This window comes from Idiotropiscis lumnitzeri, chromosome 4, assembly GCF_059441095.1.
Source record: "Idiotropiscis lumnitzeri isolate Australia: NSW breed Sydney's pygmy pipehorse chromosome 4, RoL_Ilum_1.0, whole genome shotgun sequence".
NCBI classification, from domain to species: domain Eukaryota; kingdom Metazoa; phylum Chordata; class Actinopteri; order Syngnathiformes; family Syngnathidae; genus Idiotropiscis; species Idiotropiscis lumnitzeri.
The window spans coordinates 18,632,865-18,646,248 of NC_142394.1; the positions used below are offsets into that span (position 1 = coordinate 18,632,865).

Consider the following 13,384-nt stretch of genomic DNA (forward strand, 5'->3'; position numbering starts at 1 on the left):
ATTCCATACATGAGTATTTGGGGTTCATATGAAATGTTTTTGTTTCTGTATCGCTGTACGTTTGTACCGAAGAAGGAAACAGTCGTTGGAGAATGGAAACCTAAAAATAATGAAAGCTATAAATAAAAAAGAAAAATGAACTAGAAACTAATTACAACTTACTGAATTAAAAAAAAATCCAAAATATTAACTAACTCAAATGACAAATATAAAACTATTATATCCCTGACCTGAACATTCAAAAAAGGTGCAGGCATGATGCAATTCTGTACTTGTGAGCTCATTGAAGCAATTGCTGCGACTGCTCACACACTGATGTTGACTTTTCAGATTCTTGTTTCTCGGTGCTCTCTTTCAAAAACGGGATTGCTCACTCCTTGCCTGTGCCGTCTCCAAACCTCCGCAAAAATCTGAAGAACCTACCAAGCGGAGAATTTGTGAGTGCAAACCTTTCCGAGAGATAAATATGACAGAGCAGATGTGTTGAATGACCTTGGATTTAGGGATAAGGCCCACTCTGAAGAAACCAATGTGCCCTGTTTCAATCTTAGTGCAGTCGACCACCGTAGATGCAATGTTCTCCGGTGATGGTCCATCACATAAAACTCCATCCACCTAAAAATGTCAATGTAGAACATGGAATTTACAAGGAATACATAAAAGTAATAAAGTCAACAGAACCAATCCATTTTAGCCACCTTGTCTCCCAGCTTGGCATAAACTTGGTTGTGGTGGGTCGTGTCTGCTTCTCCTGTGGGGTTGGCTGAAGTCACAGCAACAGGCCCAACCTGAAATAAATTATTATCATATGAATTATTCACGCTCGCTTATCAGGTCAATGAGAAGACACCTGTGTTAAACTCAAGGCCCGTGGGCCATATCTGACACGCCAAGTCATTTTATGTGGCCTGTGAAAGCTTTCCGCAATTTTTGCTTATTCCTGTTCAAAACTAGTTTTCCATGACAAAAATTCTAATGATCAAATACAAGGCAATTTTGTGATGGGGCAAATATTAGGACTCCCATACAGAACATTTAAGGAAAGGGACAAAAAGGCTAACTGTGCATAAAACAATACCAATCCATTATTATTCAGCGTTAAAAAAAAACTTGACGGTAGTCCTTGTCTGCATCATTGCCAAAATATTGATTGGCTGTTTCATTTGATCCATTTTTTGTGGTTAAATGAATAACCCAAAAAGAGGCGTCGGTCCTTTTTCAACCCAATTTGGGTTATTTCTGACCCAGCTGTTTTTAGTGTAAATACCGCTCATAATGTGTCACAGTTCTAAAATCTCCACTGGTTCATGTCCATTGCCCTTACTAAATCCATGAGGTGTGTTGCCACAGAACAGTCTGGGTTCCTGATAGCAACGCTTTGGGGAGTTCCAATGTGTCTGGCAGCATCTCCTAAACCAAAGGTGTCCATCCATGGGCCTGTGTCAGAAAGAACACCAAACAGCAGTTTTATATAAAGGACAAAAATGGATGGTCATCAACCAAATGGGTTGACAGGAAAGTACACATCGGTTTTTTTATTTATTCAAAATAATTCAGATTTGAAAGATTTCAAAATGTATATTCTGAGTTGTTCATTCAGACACATTCATTACGACTAAAAATCACCCATCCAGCCATTCATTATTCAACTTTGTCCTCATTCGGGTCAAAACACACATTCTCATACACACCTCTCATTACAACCATGCTGATGGAAGACGGCCACGCAGCCTCCATGAAGTCGAAGAGCAGGGGACTCAGCAGGTGTCGGACTGGGTCAAGCTGTTTGATGGAGGAAAGCCACAGCGACATGGGTCGGTCCTGGGCCTGCTTCTTAACCCTACGGCAAAGCCCAGCTGTTAGAGTGCAAAAGATACCGCAAATGGATGATTTGAACTGCTACCACATAAATAAATGGATTCTTCTCAAGAGATGATCTCTGCACCTCAGGAAAAATGTTGTCACATTATATTGAAACATTGCAGCTGACTTTTACTTAACTTTCTTGAAATTTAGCGGGGACTCAACTTGATTTGCTTGATTTTTGCTTGCCTCTAAAATGTAACATCTGGAAACTTAAGCAATGAGTTTATTTGACCTTCAAGTGCACTTCATTAGATTGGAACAAAGAATGACAAAAAACAAACTTCTATTCCCTTGCATATTTTGTGAGTGAGTACAAACACACTTGTATGCTTTGACGACTGCATCAGGCCTATTGCAAGCCGCCACCAGCACATAGACGGTGTCCGTAGGTATGCCGCATATACCTCCATTCTTCATGATGTCTGCAGAAGACATGAGAGAGCTGAATTACAAAGTTGGACACAAGTATAGCGTGTGCATGTTTTCATTTTTTTTTATTTATTGAAAAAAGTTGGGGGAAATTGCATCAGCGACAGGACTGTCTTCACTTTCTCATAATTAAAACACAAAGCAAAAGAATTGAACAAGCAATTTAAAAGAAATCATAAATTGGGAACTGAGGACAAGTTGGGGAAATCACAGTATGTTTTTATTTGTTTGCTTCAAGAACTGTTTTTGTGTCGGCGTGGATCTTTAAATATCATTTTAGCAACAAATACGGATATTTGGTTTTTATTTTATTTTTGTCATACACTTGATTAAGAAGTGGATGGTCCTAGTGGCCCCCTAGTAGGCCTGATAAAAAAATAATCGCTTAATTTGCCCATCCTTGAAGTTACCTCCAAAAATACGTCAAAACATATTTTACAATCATACCTGCAATCTGTTGAACTGATGTGGCCTTGTGAGATGGCAGATGTGGACAGACATGAGGCCCTCCTCCAACCCCGCTCAGCCTAATCAAAGATTTTCCAAGGGGCATCTGAGGGAACTGGAAGGTGCTGTTGAAAATGTGAGCCACAAAACAATAAAAACTGACCAAACCAAAGATAGTGCTGACCCCGAGGTCATATCCATGAGGCAACACATTGAGCGCATCCAGCAGGAAGCTGACGATGATGAGCTGGAATGTCAGCACGTACACAAACCATCCAACGTTTACAAAAAGCGCTGCGATCGTCACCAAACTGTTAAACATCAGGAAACAGATGATGCCAACGGCCACATGAAAACTTCTCACGCTGGCGTACAGCCCTCCATATCGTGTCAAGCCCCACACCGTCCACATCATGCCGTAGAGGATAAAAACGGTGCTCTCGAAGGTCTTTCCTCGAGAGAAAGCGACCAAACCGCACAGCAGCTGCAGGACCCCGCCGGAAACCACCACCCAGGGGAGCACCAGCACGAACAACACCGACTCCTCCCCGACGGCGGTTGCCATAGCGAAAGTAGCCAACACATTACATGCGTGGCCCAACACCTCTGCGTCTGCGTATTTGGAGTAGCCCAAGTGAGGTGCATGGAGCTCCTTGTCATGGGGTCGAACAGTGAAGCCCCTCATCTTGCTTACTACGGCTTTAAAAAGGTTCTCCCCTGTCGGGATCGTTTTGGTGGACACTGTGTTATATGTTGTTACGAAAAGCATACACGCAGAGGCGATAAATATAACAGCTTGTACGCACTGACTTCCTTTCTGGAAGAAGCCTTGAGGTTGAGAAGCAACTGCTATACAATATGCCACAAATAAAAGATGGTAGACGGCTTCCAGCAAGCTCTTCTGACAGCTGAATACAGCCAGGATGAAGAAAAGCAGAGAGAAGACAATTGGTAAAGGTACAGGAGAGCGGGGCTCGATGGAGTAGAATGATAGGAGAGCGTTGTAGCCCTCCGCGAACTTCAGCACAGCTGTGAAACCATAAAAAGTCGCCGTCAGTGGGTCCAAGGCTCGGTAGGAAAGGACGCACATACCAAGCTGGAACACAGCGGCTGTCCACAACCAGGGGACGTGGCCAACGGAGAGCCGAGGGAACACGCCCAACAGAGGACTGGCTAACACCGCGGCCGACAGCAAGTTCATCACCACGCCCACTGACATGACGTCATCACACCTGCGCCGTGTCTCGGTCTTCGGCTCGGCTTTTGTCTTCAAGCCTGTCCCTGGAAGTTCCACTTTCCCTTGGGAAATAGTGAACAACAAACGCCCCAAACCAACGTAACCACCCACAAGACAGACTAGAAAGGAATTTGCCGCCGCCGCAACTTCACTGAAACTTTCAACCGACAGGCTGGCGATTTGATGCGCACAAGCTAAGCTGATGCCGATGGCAATGACGAACAAAACCACTTTTCGGACTAGCAGAGCCACGCTAGCGATGACAAATAAGGCCACGGCGAATGCGGCCAAGCCAGGGACCAATGAGAACCTGAGGTCTTTGGTCTCAAGCACCCCTTGTCCTGTCATGATGTAGACCATACTGGAGGCACACCACAAGGCCGAGACCGTCAGACACAGGGAGGGGAACAGCTGCACCCTGCACAGGCTCCGACACACACCTGGAACAAGACAATCATCAATTTACTTTACGATAGTTCACACTTTGATGGATTTTATAGTTAGAATTTTATTTTATTTATTTTTTTTAAATTAACAAACCATCGTAAGCGACAATGGCGGCAATCATGAGGAGCAGAACCCCCAGTGCAGTATGAGGGATGAACTCTTTTTGAGGGGAGCTGCCATAGTTGTTTACCAAGAGAAGAAGAGAACCTTAAGACAAATAGATGAAGCATTTTTTTAATAGAACACACACAAGTAGCATGGGATTTTTTTTTTTAAAATTGAATCAAAAAGGCTTACCACCAGAGATGCCCAGAATGCCAACGGGCGTCTGCAGCTGAGCCATTGCACAGAGAGATGAGGAAAGACGTTCCGCCCGGCTGCACTTTATACGGGCTTGCGCAGCACATCATGCAGACGTCACTGACACAAGTGTCGTGTTACTTGGAAACACGAAATACTGGATGTCACTCAAAAGGAAGCGTGAGTTTGTGAAATGGTCAGATCAGTTTTCTACGTGTTCAATTGAATCAATAAGAAGTTGACGATTTGAGGGATGATTCAGCATATTCGTGCTCTAAAAGTGTGCTCGGTGAATAGTGTGAGGTCATCCTGCACGGTGGGAGGAGACGCAAATAAATAAAAAGGAGTGTTCACCTCACGAGTGTCACATCTCTTCCCGGAGAGTCGTCTGAACGCACAAATTGTGCAGACCTGCTCAAGGTGAGATTGTTTTTTTTGTGCTTTGTAACACTAACACGTAAAATTGATTCAAATAATTGTTGCTTTTGTATGTTTTGATGGAGTTCTAAACTGATCAACTTAACTGTGTCTAATGGTAAATACCAAGGCCACATTGTTTATTTTTTTTTGAGTGCGTCACATTTGTTTTAAATTTGTAAATTCCCTTTGCAGACAACAAACCATTCAGTGATTTCCAAACGTAGCATAATTTTCCAATTCATAAGCCAAATTGTTGTTTAAATGTTCTGTTAAATTACAGGTGAGCATGCAATTTTGCCAGATTTCAACAACAACAACTTCAAAAATTTGACATGAAATACTTGATTTTGAAGTCGCATTGTCACCATGAAAAAAACATTTGCAAAGCTCTGATGTGACCCCTAATAGCAGATCCGTGGGACATGTGTTTGGCTGTTGCTGCTGACGACAAGTATCATCAACACTCTCTGTGTGCGTGTGTGTTAGCAGCGCCATGGCAAAGCGTGTAGCCGTTATTCTCTCGGGCTGTGGAGTGTACGACGGCACAGAGATCCATGAGGCCTCCGCTGTCCTTGTTCATCTGAGTCGCGCTGGAGCCAAAGTGAGACGCTTGAGACTGCTTACGTCTGCTATCGCACTGAGGTGGTAAAAGAAAAAAAGTAGAAGCCTCCGATAGAAGTAATGATTAAACTTTCTGACTCACTAAATTGTAAAAACTGAAATGTATTTGTCAAAGAAATTATCAAGTTTCAAACGATGCTGACAGGTCAATTGAAGTCCAAGTGAACATTGTACCTTTGTGATTCAGTTTGACAGAAGTGCCTGCACTTGCAGGAAGACACAAACAAGGTGCACATTCCAGACTGATTAAAAGTAGCCAAAGTGCCTGGCACTGGAAGGTCAAGTGAAGTCACTCCCTTTTTCAGCAAGAGGAATACCAGCAGTTTGAGCCAAAACGATCTTGTAAAAGAGTAACCGTTGAATTAGCAGGAGTGCGAGAAAGTCAAAGTTTGAGGTATCCCATCCTGTATGAGATGCATGTTCAAATTGCTTCGATGTGCTCCGCGGGAGCAGGAAGCAACAGCTTCGCCCTTGACTGCTGAGGGGGCTGCTCCTCGCGAGTGACAAAGACGATCTTGGCTGGTTGATTGATTTTGTTCAGGCTTGTTTGATAGAAACATCCCGAACAGTATTCAAGTAATAATTTGTGAGTATACAGAAGTATAATACTTTGTTACGTCCCCACGTCTTTCACTACATTGCTTGATGCAGCTATGGAAGGATGAATGAGTGAAATCCCTCCCCTAGGCACACATGTTTGCACCGAACCAAGATCAGATGCACGTTATCGATCATTGTGAGGGGAAGCCTCTGGACAGCAAACGAAACGTCTTGCAGGAGAGCGCCCGAATCGCCAGGGGTGACGTCATGGATTTGGCCAAGTTAGATGTGTCGGAGTTCGATGCTGTCATCATCCCTGGTGAGATTGAATCGTTTTCATTTGATATAAGCGTCACTTCCCACTTAGTGGCCACATGAAAGTGAGTGTGAATTGTCATTTTCCCCTCAAGAGTTTAGACTCATACACTTATTTGCCCATAGTGGCATGTGTTTACTCAACTGCAGAGGTGTAAATAGGAAATCTGGACAGTGATATGCCCTGCCATCATATTGTAATTTATTTTGAGAATATGCAGTCAAACTAATTGACTTTTTCCAAAAACATGAAAGGGTTATTTTCCACACGAACCTCAGAATTTAACAGAGGCTTTCATGAGTCCATCAGAATTCCGCCAGTCCTTTTGTCTGTCCGGCAGTCTGTCCCCCTCCAGCCCCAGGATTGCAAAATTCTATGTTTAATTGACGCTCATTGAAATGAATTGGACAAAAGCAAATACAATACTTTTTTAAAAACCCAAATATAAATGAATAAACCTTCAATTTGTGTTTTTTCCACAACGATGGAAGGGAAAATTGTGGGTGGTGGGCGAAGGAAAAAAAAAAAAGAAAGGAAAAAAAAAAATCTGAGAATAGGTGAATCTTTGGATGCCAAACCCAAGGCGTGGGTTCATTGGGTGCAATTGCAACCCTCTTATCAAAAAATATATTTCTTATTCAAAATAAAATTCATGATTCATCTCTTTAGGATTTTGTTTAGTTACATTAATAATAACATCTCAAAGTAATAACAAATGGTCATAATAATAATAGTTACATTTGAAGTCGGTTGTGACCCCTCCCACAACGGCGCATCCCTCCCACTCAAATATCTCACCAGCCAGCCATCATCTCCCAAATTACTCCATACTGCGCAGGATTTGTGCCGATCACAAAAATAAAGGCCTTTGTCCATGTAAACCAGAGTATTTATGACCTGAGGTGTTTTTTATTAAGAAGAAAAATGAGCCGTCCTCATTTGTTTCAGCGATCTCTTGGAATGTGGGGGGAAAAAAGGTGAGATTTCTATTTTTATGCACCTGCTTAGGTGGTTTTGGTGTGGCGAAAAACCTCAGTGACTGGGCATTGAAGAATAAAGACTTCAGCATCAAGCCAGATGTGGAGAAGACCCTCAAGGATTTCCACAAAGCAGGAAAGCCGTTGGCCATGTGCTGCATTGCTCCAGTTCTTGCTGCCAAAATCCTGCCCGGTTGTGAGCTCACAGTGGGGCAGGACGAGGAGAGTGACATGTGAGTGATTCTACCAGTTGTCATCACGGCAAACGCGACCTTGTGCAAGTTGTAATGAGCTCGTTCTCGCCATTCTCAGGTGGCCGTACGCCCGGACGGCGGGCGCCTTCAAGGAGATGGGCTGCACGCATGTGAATAGCGCAGTGGAGCAAGCGCATGTCGACATCAAACACAAGCTCGTCACCACTCCGGCTTTCATGTGCAACGCTCCCATTCACAAGATCTTCGATGGAATCGGCGTGATGGTTAAGGAAATGCTGAAACTCGCTTAAGAAGTCTCCAAAGACTCTTTTGATATTTTCATGAAATACATTTTGCATGTTCATTTTCAATAAACATGTCGGCTAACCAAAGGATAATTTTTGTCTCATTCTTATTGGCGAACCGTTAAATATGTTTGAAGAAAAGCAAATTGCAAGATTGCAAGATGAGAAAATTCACATACTATCGCTTCATTTTTGTTTTGTTCTTCCATTCAGTTACTGGGAAAAAAATCTTTTAATGTCACATTGAAATGTAAATGGAATGATTACTTTTGGAATATACTGTATAATTGTAGAGTTTGCAATTTAATGACTTTTGTACCTTCTGAAATGCCTTTTTAATTGATAATTTGATCAATTCAATCAAAAACACATCTACCGTTTGAGTGTTTCAAGATTTATTTCAGATTACTAGAGTTCTATACATGATGTAATAGAATGTTTCTTCGCAGTTGAAACATTTCAGTCACACAATGTGGACCGGTACAAAACAGAACTTCGGGATATCAATAAATCTGCCATCAAGAGATATTAAAAAAGGTTTTTTTTGTTGATGTTAGCATATCCAATGTTACTGTCTTTAGTGTGAGAAATGTTTGAAGTGGTCTGTTCCACAAACTACAAAAGTTGCATGGAATCTCCTAGGACGGTCTGGATCCTGAAAGGAGATTCCAGACGCATAAAAAGATTTGGACATTGAATGAATCCCAAAAACTTGCACCGTGCGGAGTATTTCATACAAAGCTCATCTCACCTCTACAGGGTACGCATTGGTGGGAACGTAACGAATCACAAAGCCACAACGCCTCTTCCGGGATGTGTTGGCGCCACTGGCATGCACAACAAGGCCGTCGTGTACCTATTAAGAAGATATTTTTCACATTTCAATTTTTGAACTGTACGTGTGACTGTTGACTTACAGACATCTGTCCAGCAAAAAGGGGACAGAGCACAGCTCGGTCAGTTTGGAGCAACTCTTTTGGGATCTCCTGGTTGACTGTCAGCATGTTTCCAGGTCGGATGGCTTGGCGATGTGGAAGCATGCCAGAACTGTGGCTACCTGCATGTTCATATTTATAATAAGCAGTTGTTAAGATCACAAATAGCATGTTGGGTGCATGTAACGCTTTTCCATTTGTAATTTATTCTGGAAACTCAAAAGACAATGTCCAACAAGATATCATTATCGTCATTATCCTGACCTGTCCTGTGAGGGTTTCTTCCCCGTCAGGGGACTCCCAGATCTTCTAGACATTTTTTATTCATGACAGGCTTTGTTTAGCCATTATATGCATGTTTTAAAATTGTCAGAGAAATCTCATGCCTTTATCTTTTTATAGAGCGGGAAGAGCTGGCAATTTTTGTCCCCCTCTGTTGCCAAATAAGTTCTCCTCCATTTCCGCCTCTCGACAAACCCTGCAAGTTTGTCCCGCGTGTGACCATACCGCAAGCCATCATCATCATCATCATCATTTTTGTATTTCAAGTTGATGTTTCAACAACATGAATATTTAAGAATGAATGTTTTATGAGCGCAAGAGCCCAAAATGGATTGTTTCTATTTCTACTCGAGCCTACTAGGGCTTCTGAATTTCTCCGATTTTTGAAAGTTGAAAACTTTAATTTCCAGGAATACTGACTATATGCAAATATGCCATTGAATCAAAAACAATGGACTGAATTCTTGGCATAGTTATGGGTAGAATCACCACATTTCATAAACACGTTTCACAGTCCGTCTCAGTTCATCGCACGCAGCTACCTGGGATAACCTGAAGGGCTCCGTTCTCTTTCAGCGAGTCATCTAGTGCCAGCCACACCGACAGAACGGGACCACCAGCAATACCCCAATACCTGCGGACACCATTTACAGAAATCTCACATCACACAGGCGTCAAGATGCAAATCTGTAATATAGACAGACCATGAGAGCACCATAGACTAAAACACGTTTGAGTTAGTCTATTGTATGTACACAAATGTATTGAAACATGTTACATTTTGAAGAGATGAGACACTGTTATTATGAATTAAAACGGAAAAATGTTAACATTTAATTATTTTAATTAATAAAAAATGAAATAGATTGCATTCAATGGAAAAAATTTTTGTTTTAATTTACTTAAACATTTCTAAAGAGGTAATTTTGGAGGTGGAAATTTAATCCCGCGACATGGCGATATTTTTGCTTATAGATGTCAGAATCGTATATTGGACCGTGCCTAGTTGCAACATAACATGGTACTACAATAAAGGTGAATAATCTAAATTTAGACTTGCTTGTGTACTGTAAAACACATCAAGAAAATGTATAATAATCTGCACCATAGTGGACGCACGAATGATGAAGTTAAGTTTGTAAAAAGCCACCTCATATCCTGATGCCAGGCCACGTACGGCAGTTGATCCCCCTGAGTGCTGGCTGGAGGTGTCGGGTATTTACAGATGAAACGGGAATCCAGCAGGATTATGTCGTGGCCCAAGATGGCTTGCAGCACTTGCAAGATGCGAGGGTGTTTGGTCAGACTCATTACCCAAGGATACTGAAGGTGAACATTATGAAGGCTGTACTGAGTGTATTCTTCACCTGGTGACAAAAAACAAAACAAAACAAAAAAGACAATCAAAGAGCCACCTGTAAAGTACAAAATGACTATTATTTCTTTTACCAAATTCTTTTTCCAGCTGGGCAAAGGCAAGCACGGCCTCCCTCAGCTCACCGTCGGTCAACACGGATATGCCAGAGAGGAAGCCCTGCTGCTCGTAGGTCTCCAGAAGCTTGCTTGGGGATGTAGTCATGTCTGCTTTCGTTCTGTTTGCAGCGGAAAATAAAGACTGCTCCATGAACTATTTTATGTATTTGTGATGACTTAAGGCCCACCTACACAGTAGGGAAAACAGTCTACACACAACCCCCGCAAAAACAAACAAACAAAAAAAAAGCCAACATTCAATGTCCAATTAAAAAAATAAAACCAAAATAGTACCTGCTTTGTGTCTTGTCTTCTTTGCAAGCTCTCCAGTGGTGCTGTTAGGTGGAACTCCATGTCAGGGAGATTTTATAGTGTTGGGTGAAAATTCATCTGTCACCTTGCTAAAATGGAAATGATCCGACACGATATTCAATCCCTCCGAATTCTGACAGAACAACTGACAAGGAAGATGAAAATCTATGACGTCCACGATACCGTGACGCGCATGGTTGTGCTTTGCAAAGAAAGCTCTCCTTTCACACACCTTACACCTGGTCTGTTTCATCTCGACTCAAAGGGAGGCTTATTTTGTCAAACTGCCGGGGATTAAAATAATGCTTCCTGCTCTGTAAAGGTTATCTGGTGTCCTTATTTTACTGCATTTGAGCTCCCTTGGACTGAATAATTAGTTTGATACTAATTCCCCAAATTGCAAATTCCCACATTGTGGTACGAATAAAGGCTGTCTATTCCAATTCTCCCCAGCCAGTTTTTCACACCATCGCAACCAGATATGCATCAATGAGCCCTGATAAATTGATGTCCTCTTGTGGGAAAAGTTGCAGTGGCGTGATGACGACCATGTGTGTCGATTAAGAATACCGGAACCACATTTTTATAGATTGAACCATTTATACTTTAAATTGAAAATGGCAGAAGCAACAGGCTAGCTGTTAAATAATAATGAAGAAGAATGATTTATAAATACAAACCCAAAGTGATTATCAGACAGGCTACTTATATGCATATTCAATGTTCTTAATTCATAGTTAATTAGAACGCTCGAAAAATGAAAGCATAACAGTCATGAATGTTTTAGGCCTATATTAAGCATTGCGGTAAATTAAAAATCTCTTTGCCAAAAGATTGTGTTCCCGCTTGATGATGAGAAAAAAAATATCTTACAGCATTGGTGGCGGTTATCTTTTACGGGCTCGGTGATACTGCCCGGGCCAGCCCGGCGGGCGACCTCGAGTGGCGCATAACCTTAGAACCGGTGCGGCTCCGGACCCGAACTCAGAATCCGGAAGGTACGTCTCGTGAAAAAAATTTGAGCCAACAAGTTAAACTGGAACTAAAACAGTCAGTCAACACCAAGGCATTTTAAGTCTAGTTATTTTTCATTTTGTTTTGAGTTTAGTACTTTAAATTTTGTTTGTTTTAATTAGTTTTCAGTGCAGCTTTATTAGTTTTAATTAGTTTTTGATTTTCTTATAACATAGGTTTAGTTTTAGTATTAGTTTTGGTGTTAAAAGTTTCACTTGTGTGCAACATTAGAAAAACACCATGGCAAGTATTAAATAGCAAAATAAAAATGCAGTTTTGTGTATGTCATATATTTTGGTTTCTTCCGAAAGAAAAAAAACAACACTAGGTTAGCTTATGAATAGATGTTCAGTCGCATGCTTTAAGTAACTGCAGCATGATTGTATTTTTGTGGGGTTCTCAAAAATAAAGCGTGATGTCTTGAGTCAAGAGACAACTTGAGTCAAGATTAAATAACAGAAGTTCACACGGTTTGTGTAGAAATAACTCTGGTTTGCTGCTTCCTTTTGTTTTTGTTAAGCATCGGAATCAAGAATCAAGAGCAACTGGAATCAAATAAAAAAATCGGAATGGGAACTGAAATCGTTCAAATTCAAAATTTGCTGCAAAAACGCAACTTGTGGCAGATTATAATATCCAAAGTACATGGGAGCGTATTTTGTGCACAAAATCGGACATTGTAAAACGAGTCATTATCTATTTTTTCATTTTAGGTTTTGGAACGAGTATTGACCAAGCCAGGCATTTTTCTGGTGTATTTTACTTTCCGTATTATTTTCTGATTCCGAGCGTTTCCACAGAAATTGGCCAATCACGATCTGGGACCAATCGATTAGAGCGCCACTAACATATATGCGTTTGTGTGTGTGTAAATCAATATATATCATATAATAATAATGCACGTATATCCCAAACAAGGTTGCCATGATCCTGTGCTGTAAAATAATCATATGAGGGCTTTCTGAGACATAATGAATGTCTTGAATTTCTAGGTGCATGTTTTCCTCTTTCCTCAGTCTTTTCCCCAATTTTGGTGCTTGGGACAGAGAGGATGGTGATGGGTGCTGGCTGCCGTCTCTGTCCATTTGTCGCCTCCCGGAGGTTTTGATCCGTTATTGCAGCGATGCACCAGCACTGGGTCCTTGTTGGGTGCCGTTTTTTTCAGCAACAGCCTCTGCAGCATCTGCTTGTCCGATCGCTCCCGTCGAAAGTCATCCTCGTATACTTTGAGCTGTCAACAATGATTGAAATGTAAGATATATATATATA

General features: G+C 41.5%; 4 protein-coding genes across 13 annotated transcripts in view; 1 reads left to right on the forward strand and 3 right to left on the reverse strand.

The window, feature by feature from the left end:
* The window catches only part of LOC148338418 (uncharacterized), a 6,233-nt gene extending 377 nt beyond the window's left edge, over window positions 1–5,856 (reverse strand). The window contains exons 1-9 of the mRNA XM_088294491.1: window positions 4,724–5,856; window positions 4,520–4,633; window positions 2,743–4,419; window positions 2,189–2,288; window positions 1,692–1,840; window positions 1,325–1,437; window positions 699–788; window positions 493–615; window positions 1–419 (exon numbers count right to left, since the gene is read on the reverse strand). The exon at window positions 1–419 is cut by the window's left edge and continues 377 nt beyond it. Coding sequence (XP_088150617.1) covers window positions 327–419; window positions 493–615; window positions 699–788; window positions 1,325–1,437; window positions 1,692–1,840; window positions 2,189–2,288; window positions 2,743–4,419; window positions 4,520–4,633; window positions 4,724–4,769 — 2,505 coding nt within the window. The 5' untranslated portion in view covers window positions 4,770–5,856 and the 3' untranslated portion in view covers window positions 1–326. The remainder of the gene's footprint in view (window positions 420–492; window positions 616–698; window positions 789–1,324; window positions 1,438–1,691; window positions 1,841–2,188; window positions 2,289–2,742; window positions 4,420–4,519; window positions 4,634–4,723) is intronic.
* On the forward strand, window positions 4,890–8,186 carry LOC148338419 (glutamine amidotransferase-like class 1 domain-containing protein 3, mitochondrial). Of its 2 annotated transcripts, none has more exons than XM_088294503.1 (5): window positions 4,890–5,146; window positions 5,633–5,747; window positions 6,455–6,626; window positions 7,632–7,833; window positions 7,913–8,186. In XM_088294503.1, the coding sequence occupies exons 2-5, from the start codon at window positions 5,640–5,642 to the stop codon at window positions 8,103–8,105; spliced, it is 675 nt and encodes a 224-aa protein (XP_088150629.1). In that variant the 5' UTR covers window positions 4,890–5,146; window positions 5,633–5,639; the 3' UTR covers window positions 8,106–8,186. The 2 variants fall into 2 exon arrangements, with proteins under 2 accessions (XP_088150629.1, XP_088150630.1); XM_088294504.1 differs by having other exon boundaries at window positions 5,636–5,747.
* A 308-nt stretch (window positions 8,187–8,494) lies between these two features.
* On the reverse strand, window positions 8,495–12,266 carry LOC148338420 (uncharacterized). The gene is made up of 6 exons (XM_088294502.1): window positions 10,766–12,266; window positions 10,467–10,683; window positions 9,859–9,950; window positions 9,017–9,156; window positions 8,851–8,955; window positions 8,495–8,754 (listed from the first exon to the last, which is right to left on the reverse strand). The coding sequence occupies exons 1-6, from the start codon at window positions 10,938–10,940 to the stop codon at window positions 8,677–8,679; spliced, it is 807 nt and encodes a 268-aa protein (XP_088150628.1). The 5' UTR covers window positions 10,941–12,266; the 3' UTR covers window positions 8,495–8,676.
* The window catches only part of LOC148338421 (uncharacterized), a 154,053-nt gene continuing 152,935 nt past the window's right edge, over window positions 12,267–13,384 (reverse strand). For all 9 annotated transcript variants that reach the window (XM_088294496.1, XM_088294500.1, XM_088294492.1 and 6 more), the window contains one exon: window positions 12,267–13,346. In XM_088294496.1, coding sequence (XP_088150622.1) covers window positions 13,128–13,346 — 219 coding nt within the window. In that variant the 3' untranslated portion in view covers window positions 12,267–13,127. The remainder of the gene's footprint in view (window positions 13,347–13,384) is intronic.

What these genes read in the sequence shown, in the direction of transcription:
- LOC148338419 (XM_088294503.1), top strand. Translation starts at nt 5,640, where the DNA reads ATGGCAAAGCGTGTAGCCGTTATTCTCTCGGGCTGTGGAGTGTACGAC. An exon ending in TGAGTCGCGCTGGAGCCAAA is followed by an intron (nt 5,748 to 6,454) that starts GTGAGACGCTTG and finishes TCCCTCCCCTAG; the next exon opens with GCACACATGTTTGCACCGAA. An exon ending in CAGGACGAGGAGAGTGACAT is followed by an intron (nt 7,834 to 7,912) that starts GTGAGTGATTCT and finishes CGCCATTCTCAG; the next exon opens with GTGGCCGTACGCCCGGACGG.
- LOC148338420 (XM_088294502.1), bottom strand. Translation starts at nt 10,940, where the DNA reads ATGGAGCAGTCTTTATTTTCCGCTGCAAACAGAACGAAAGCAGACATG. An exon ending in CCAGCTGGAAAAAGAATTTG is followed by an intron (nt 10,684 to 10,765) that starts GTAAAAGAAATA and finishes TTTTGTCACCAG; the next exon opens with GTGAAGAATACACTCAGTAC. An exon ending in TTTTTGCTGGACAGATGTCT is followed by an intron (nt 8,956 to 9,016) that starts GTAAGTCAACAG and finishes TCTTCTTAATAG; the next exon opens with GTACACGACGGCCTTGTTGT.